A 7,868-nucleotide genomic window follows, 5' to 3' on the forward strand; every position below is an offset into this window, starting at 1 on the left:
CAGGTGTTATGTCATGTTTACGACAGTGTCATGTCAGTCTTATCCAACCCCCTTCAAATAAAGTGTTACCAAGACGGGTGTAGAGGTTTACCTTCCAGCAGGACAACCACCCTAAATATCAACTTAAACGCCTATTAATGTGATAAGAATGGTCTAGTCAAAGTCCAGAGACATACCCAAACACTTCAAACTAGAATTTCTCCATGGAGCTGAACAGATGGATGCAAAACATCCAGCATGATAACTTAAGCAGTTTTTGTGCAGGTTTCATAAAACTCCAATTTCAGATCTATTAAGACCTTTTTATAGCCACCATCTATGGAACTTAAGACCTATAAAATCACAAAGAAATCATACGGGTTGGCAACAGAAGTGAGCCAGTGGCTAAGAAACTTCAACTAGTCAACTGGTGATAAATTTACACTTATCCATGAAAGACATGAAAAAGCTACCTAGATATATTAGCAACTACTTAGCAGTAATCATAACCACCTCAAGTCACAGAACGATATGAAGATATCTGCGCATGACTCAAACCTTTGTCTGACATGAGAACAAAAAAATAAACAGTAATATAAAAGATTAAATAGTCCAGCCATGACAAAATTTAAGACCAATTTACATAAAAAAATGAAGCATCGTCCCATTTTCATTCTGCAAATCAAAGCCAAAAACACAAGTTTATTTAAAAAAAAAAACTTTATTAATATTAAAGAGTTAAACAAGTAACATCACCTACTTCAAAAGTTTTTAACACAAAAAAATAAATTCCAAACTTAAGCGACACGAGGCAGAATTCTTAAAGAACAACGATTTGCACTTATTTGAACTTCCAAACAAAGAAACCAAACTGAACCATCTTACTCCGGAGACGTTCGCCAGAATCGTCCCAGGCGGTTTAAGGAGAAGATTCAACATGAAGAGTGGGTCAGTGTGAAGGAAGTGAATACTGCATGTCAACAAACCTCTGACTGATAGAAGTAGAAACTTTAGCAGCAAACAATATTTAGGAAAAAGTTGAATTTTTATTATTTTACACCAAACTTTATCGAGTCAAATTTAGAAAAAAAAAAGAAAAAAAAAAAGAAGATATTCTTCAAGGGAAATTAACTTATATTCTCTCAGATATGATAACTATGTAGTGGAAGTTATTAATAACTTGGTTTTAGTTTTTTTTTTTTTTTTTTTTAATGAGAGTCTGATGATTCTGAACCAGTCCAGGTTTCTGCTGTCTGATTTTGAAGCATCCATCTTTTTCCTTTAACACCTTTCATTCTGCTAACGAAGGCTGCTGCACCTGGTTATGCTGAGACTTTCTTGGGTGGCAACATCTGCACGATGAAAGGTTGTTGAATAGTTCATGTGGATTTCTCTGTCTATCGAAGGATGAAAACCAAAATGTGTGGAGATCAGCAGATCAGCTCCTCTCTGCTCTGCTCCAGGACGACTGACGTCATCTCAGTCCACAAAGTCTAAAGCAGAAAAGTTGCAGCTTTACCGCAGAACTCGGCGATTGTGAGAGATCAAATAGAAAAATCAGAGCCGTGCTGAATCAATCCATCTGATTCGGCTTCGGGAGCAGAAAGAAAATCCATTTCTAGTCGTTCCCGGTCGTTGCCCGGATGACGTGAAGTCAGCTGGGGGAGTTTCCCCTCAGCCCCAGAGGAACCAGCCTAGGCATGGGCCTCCAGGCCACGCCCACGGCCCCAGCCCCTCCCACTGTTGCTTCATTATTACTGCCTAGTCTCGCCTCTTTGGCTCCTCCCACCTTCATGTGCAGCAGAGGGGGCGGGGCCAGCACACCTTCATTAGCGTTCCCTAAAATTGGCCCTGGGTGCTCGGAGGCATGCTTCTGTTCCTCGGATCCGCCCACCACCGGAGGATCAATCACCGCTGTAGTAGCCGTGGCAACAGTCTGCTGGTTAAGAAAAACTATTTCGCTAAGGAGGGACGACAGGCTCTCATTGTCAGAGTCCTGTCTGGCCATCTGTCCAGCAGGGTCAGACTGTCCGACGTCTAAGGGAGGATAAGGAAGACCAGGGGGCGGGACTGGAGCACAAGGGGGCGGAGCTGGACCCTGAGGGGGCAGGGCCAGAGCCTGAGGAGGCAGCCTGGGGAGGGGGACGCCCATCTGGCTGGGTTCGGCAGACACCAGGAGAAACGCAGGCGGAGCTGCAGCCAGCAGCGGCTGAAGCTCCTGGGTTCGGTGCGGTGTACTTCCTGGAGGAGCGGCAAACGGCACTTTATCCATGGGTGGTGCTGTGGAGAAACACAGTAATCAGCAGCAGGAAACTAGAGGTTTTTAGGGTAGACAAAAATAACAACTTAGTTCCATTTTGGAAAAACACAGTCAAAACAAAAAAAATGTAGAACAAATTGAGAAAGTGAAATGCTCTAACATGGCGAGAACTGACTGGAGATTTGGTTTGATGTGTTTCAGGTCTGATTACCCAGCTTCACTCTGACTGGCTTAGACATCCTTTCATCTTTCACATTGCTTGCTCAGCATGTACAGTAGCTGAAATACGCTCTTTTTTGTTCACGTTAGAAACCTTTGTACATTTTTGGTGTGTTGGTTATTCCCATTTACCTCTCCCCTTTTTTACATTGGAATTATGCACACTACATTCCTTCTCATTTCTATAAGCTATGCATCATTTTCCTTCTACATCAATAACGTAAGGCATGTGTAACTTTTAAAGTCTCACTGAAGCTTGTACCAAAGAAAAATTATATATCAAATATTCTACAACTACTTCCTGTCTCTTTGTTGTTTCCGCCAGTAGTAACATCCGGATGTTGATCACAAAAAATTTTTTCCATTGCAGTTTTGCAAAATACATCTATGTCGATACGGCAGAGGAACCACCTCATCCTGATGCTAAGGCTTTTTGTCTAAAAAACGTGAGTTTTTTTCAAAAAAAGATTTTCACATCATTGGCATGTTTCCATCAAGTGGATATATTTTCGTCGTTTCCATTTTACCTTTAATGGAAACGCAGCTACATTCATCCGTCTTCCTGACCCGGTTAAGTGGTTTTGTCTACGTGTTATGTTGCCGTCTTACCCTTCTCAGCTGACATTTTCTGAGGCAAGTCTCGGTTCCTGCTGCGAGACAGAATGTTTGGAACGGTCTTTATCCGTTTGGTGTCTGGAGGAGCCGGCGCGCCGTCGGACACGTGCAGGACAGGCTGACGGAGAGGCTGCAGCTGGACGGCTGCGGGAGGGGCCTGCAGGGGGCCAGCGACTCCTGTAGGGATGGCTACACAGAGGACGCCCTCCACTGGGACGTCATTGGTTGTTTGTTGCCTCCCCTCCATCTCAGGCTGCTTTTGATTGGTCAGCAGGTGCTGCAGCGTCTCCGTCCCTGCAGCCAAAAATGCAAGAGATTCCAGAAAACCACCAAACATGCGACATATCACATTTACTTGACATGTTTCCATAATAAAGAACATATTTCCAAATGATTTATGGAAGTTTCACTCATAACATCTAAAATGTTCTGCCTTTAGGAAGGTTTACAAAGTAAATGTGTGGAAATGAAAACTACCGAAATCAAAACAGCTTCTCCACAGAGGATTTTTCTAATCTGCCTTCTTTTTGCAATATGCAGGACTAAACGTCCTCTTAACCACATCATCCAGTGAGAGAGCTTACATTAGCAAATACCACACTGATGGTATGACAGACAAACTGATCCATAAATATTTACACTTCTTCTCTTCCACAGTTTACCCATCCAGAGTTTAAAAGTATCTATCCACGAGTCATGGCCGGCAGGCGGCTTCTGGTTCTGTTCTTTACTGGTTTTATGAAAGAACCAGTTTGGTTTTCCAGAACCGTCTCACAGGATCACAGTGAACCGACAGTGCGATGACGGAAATCTAATGAATGACTCCAGCAGCCTGGCACAGCGAGGCTCTAGTGTGTTTTTACTGATTCAATTAAGCAGATCAAAAACCAAAAACAAGACAGAAAATTCAAACATTTTGATTGGAGGCCACCCGCTGCTGATGAGAGTGACTCTTACTCTATGACCCGGCTCAGAGCTGAATTCAGTTGACCAGGACCAGAGGTTGCAGCAATGGGAAAAAGAAAGAATTGTTGCAAAGCAATCATCAGCAGAAATGAAAACAGTTTAACACTGAAACTACTTTGGTGAAGAAAAACAAAAAAGATCCTTGACTGGCCCAACTCCCAGGTTCTGTAAATGTCACTCGCTCACAGAGGAGCAAAGCAGAAACTCCTTAACAGACATTCACAGCTTTTCATCCAACATAAATTACATGTGCTGTCTTATTATCTTATTTAATATCTAAACGCTGTTTATATCAAACATAACTTAAAAGAAATTTGACTTTGTAATTTGATGTCTTGAAATTGGTCCTTTGTCTCTTTAAGAAGCTCCTCCTTTTTCTGCCACTCCTCCTTCAGCATGACATCATAACATCACGATTCCATTATGCTGCTTACAATCATTGTTAGGAGTGTTGCGCTGAGAAGTAGCTTGCATTATGAGCTCAGGTGTTTGCTAATTAATGCTGGCTAGTCTGGAGGAGTTGAGTGAAGGAGGGCAGCTCTGTGAGGCAGAAGCTTAGAGACTGAAGCTCAGAGGAGGAGCTTTGCGCCCAAAATGTTCCCAATCCATAAAGCCAAATCTATTCAGTCTAATTCTATGCTTTATGCTCTGAACTCTGTCATGCTTAATTATTTATTTTACATCAAATTTAGAATTCTTAATTGGACTTTCTGAACCTCTTTAAAGTTTATTTTACATGTTTGACCAAAGTAATCAACCTATTGTTTCAGTCAGTTTCACTTTCTTTATTATTTATTTTCCATTGGTTGTTCTACTCCTAATTGCACTAACTAAACAAATGAAAGTTGTTTTTCCAGTGAAGCTGTTGGTGTATTTCAGTGTGATGTACTGGTGCAGAGTTAGCACATTAATCAGTTTTTCAGTACACTTATGTCTGTGTTTGAAAAAAACTAATGTTTCAGCTGTTTCTCTGTATCAGTGCTGGAAGTGAAAAAAGTGGATCAGACCTAATTAAAATGCAACTGTACAATCAAGCATGTTTGGTGGTCAGGAACAGAGTCTGACTGGTGAGCAGAAAAGTAGTTTGATTTCCCACTTTGGACATACAGTGAATGCAGCATGATGCTGAAGTTGTGTAGAGATAAAACTCAATCAATGTTTGTGATTTCCCTGATTCTAATTCATTCTAACAGGCCCAAGTAAAGTACCAAAAGGTTAGTGTCAGACCTGGTGTGCTGCAGACGTCCTCAGTGTGTGCGTCTTTATTATCTTCCTTCTTCAAGCTCTGATTGGACCACAGGCTCTCCGCCTCTGTCGGAAGCTTCTGGACCTCCTGAGGAGCCTAAAACCCACAAACACTCCAAGTTCATTCAGTCCACAAAGCAGCCGTCTCATGAGCTCATATAAAAAAGTTTAAAAAATCGTTAAAGTGGCAGTATTATGCATTTTCCAGGCATATAGTACAAGTTTATAGCACAATCAAATTACTATGTTCAGTTATTATAAAAATGCTTTATGTGGCAGATATGACTTAAAAAATGTTACTTTTGATTTAACATCTTGAAACCTGTCTCTTTAAAAGCTTCTGCTCTTTTGGAAGCTCCGCCTTAAGGAAGTCTTCACAACATGATAAGTTCCTCTATTAAGCATTTAGCAACATTTTTACCAGCACTGTAATGAGAAGTAGCTCCTATAATGAACCCAGCAGATGTGCAGTTCCTCCAGGTGTTTGCTAATCGTAGCTGGCTAGTCTGAAGGAGCTGAGTGAGGGAGGGCTGCTCTGTGAGGCGCAGAAGCTTGAAAACTGCAGCTCTGAGGAGGAACTGTGTCTCAAAGGCGGGGTTAGGCCCACTAAGGTGTTTTGCACAACTGAATGGTTGCCATGGAGATGAATGGATTTCTCAAACATGCATGAAAGAATCAAAACAAAACTCCAGGTATGTTTTTGATGAGGGAATAACATTATAACATGATGTAAAGCTAAAAAAAAAAATAAAAAAAAAAATAAATAAATAAAAAAAATAAGAAAAAAAAGAAAGAGTCAACTTTACATAATGCTGCCCCTTTAAGAAATGTAACAGCTTTGTCACAGAGGCAGGGTGGTTTGGATGAGATCAGCTGAAAACTGCTTCCTGAGTTCACTAGACTTTTTCAGATGATGTAAATCATTGAAGTATGAAAAAAAGCAAATACATCAGATATCTGTAAGAGGCCAGGCAGTTTTTATTGTTCACATGATTCTTCAGGATCTACTGGACCTGCTGGTTTCCCACGGCTACGGTAATACACACCTGACCAAGCTGCTCGGTTCCTGGAGAGATTGGAGAGTCCACTTCAGCTTCCAGGCTGAAAAACAGAAAATCCAAGATTACACAGGAGAACGAGTTTAGATCTTAGAAATGTTACATATCAAGTAATGAGAACCTGCTGAAGACATGAAGCTGTCGAGCACAAACTAAACCACTAGTTACCAGTAACCAACTAGTTACCAGTCTGGTTAGCTCACAGTGATGTGGCTTCACTTCTTACTCTGAATTAATGGTCATCTCCATCTGCTGCTGAGCCACTCCACATCCACTGTTCCCCTCCAGGTTTTCCAAAGTACCGCTCCAAGCCTCCTGCAGACCGGTTCCCAGCTGGCCATCACCTGATGTCAATAAATTTCAGAATTAAACTTTTTTTTACACAAAAATGTCAAAATTTGCACAGAAATAAAGATGGTGCCCTTTTGGACCAATTTAAGACAGTTTATTGGGGAGGGGGAGTTGATTTGTGGTTTAGTTACTCCTTAAAGATTTATCTTGTTTGTTTCATTTTAAAAGGTTGTGAACTGATATGATGCAGGTTTGTGGTAAAAGTGCAAATAAAGTGACATTCTGCATTTCTCCTTCAACTTAACCTGACAAACTGGCATCATTTACAGATATGGCAGCTTATTCTAGGAGACATGTCGGATTCTAGAGATGCAAATCTTTCACTGTCCAGAGATTCGCTTCTGATTTTTATGGTCATGATTTGATTCAGAAACTATATTCAGATCTGAAACAATTTTTGATTAAGAAATGACTTTTCTGTTCAAACGGACTGGAGATTCTGTTTAAATCATCTGTGTGTTAAGAGGAAAAGACACTGTAAACAAATAAACCATCTAGTTAAAACAATTTTAAGAAGTTCCATACTGTATCAAGTTCCATCAGTTTATATCTAAACAAAAAAGAAGTGTTTGTGTAAAATTCTGTCACTTAAATTACCAGTGTGAGGTTAGCTTAGCTGGCTGGCTTTCTCTGAAATAAAAATAAAAAAATCTAAAAATTACAATACAATTTTACAGAAAATCAAGCAGGCCAAAATTTATTTTTGAATCGATTCAGAATTCCCAGGACCTGGAATTGCGATTCTCTATTGAATACATTTTTTTCCTGCACCTCTATCAGATTTGACAGTTCTGTTTAAATGATGTAATCCAGATCAGTCCCCAGGTTGTTTAGACTCAGATAAGAAGTGTTTCCACCTGCTGACGGAGCCAGAATGGACAGGAACTCATCCCGTCTCCGCACCAGGCTCCTTTTCTTCCTCTTCAGGTCTTCCTCACAGCTCCTCAGCTCCTGGATCACCTGCACGGCCTGCAGCAGAACACACACCGTGAACGTCTTCAGACCAACACAAACACACGCACACACACACACAGAGGAGGATGGAGAACTGGTTGCACACCTTTTCCAGCAGGGAGGTTCTGGACATGCTGTCATCGGCTGGTAACACTTCCCTCTTCAACTGGAGGAATGTCTGCTTCATCTGGGCTCGATGCTTTCTGCAACTTGCATTGGAT

At 41.2% G+C, this 7,868-nt stretch overlaps 1 protein-coding gene across 3 annotated transcripts in view; it reads right to left on the reverse strand.

Annotated features, from left to right (window-relative positions):
- Positions 1 to 1,190: 1,190 nt before the first annotated feature.
- mgaa (MAX dimerization protein MGA a) overlaps positions 1,191 to 7,868 on the reverse strand; it is a 34,591-nt gene continuing 27,913 nt past the window's right edge. For all 3 annotated transcript variants that reach the window (XM_016662233.1, XM_016662234.1, XM_016662232.1), the window contains exons 24-30: positions 7,754 to 7,868; positions 7,551 to 7,662; positions 6,569 to 6,686; positions 6,331 to 6,385; positions 5,267 to 5,381; positions 3,068 to 3,367; positions 1,191 to 2,259 (exon numbers count right to left, since the gene is read on the reverse strand). The exon at positions 7,754 to 7,868 is cut by the window's right edge and continues 1 nt beyond it. In XM_016662233.1, the coding sequence (XP_016517719.1) occupies positions 1,634 to 2,259; positions 3,068 to 3,367; positions 5,267 to 5,381; positions 6,331 to 6,385; positions 6,569 to 6,686; positions 7,551 to 7,662; positions 7,754 to 7,868 (1,441 nt within the window). In that variant the 3' untranslated portion in view covers positions 1,191 to 1,633. The remainder of the gene's footprint in view (positions 2,260 to 3,067; positions 3,368 to 5,266; positions 5,382 to 6,330; positions 6,386 to 6,568; positions 6,687 to 7,550; positions 7,663 to 7,753) is intronic.

The sequence above is a fragment of the Poecilia formosa genome, unplaced genomic scaffold (assembly GCF_000485575.1).
Source record: "Poecilia formosa unplaced genomic scaffold, Poecilia_formosa-5.1.2 Scaffold364, whole genome shotgun sequence".
Classification (NCBI taxonomy): domain Eukaryota; kingdom Metazoa; phylum Chordata; class Actinopteri; order Cyprinodontiformes; family Poeciliidae; genus Poecilia; species Poecilia formosa.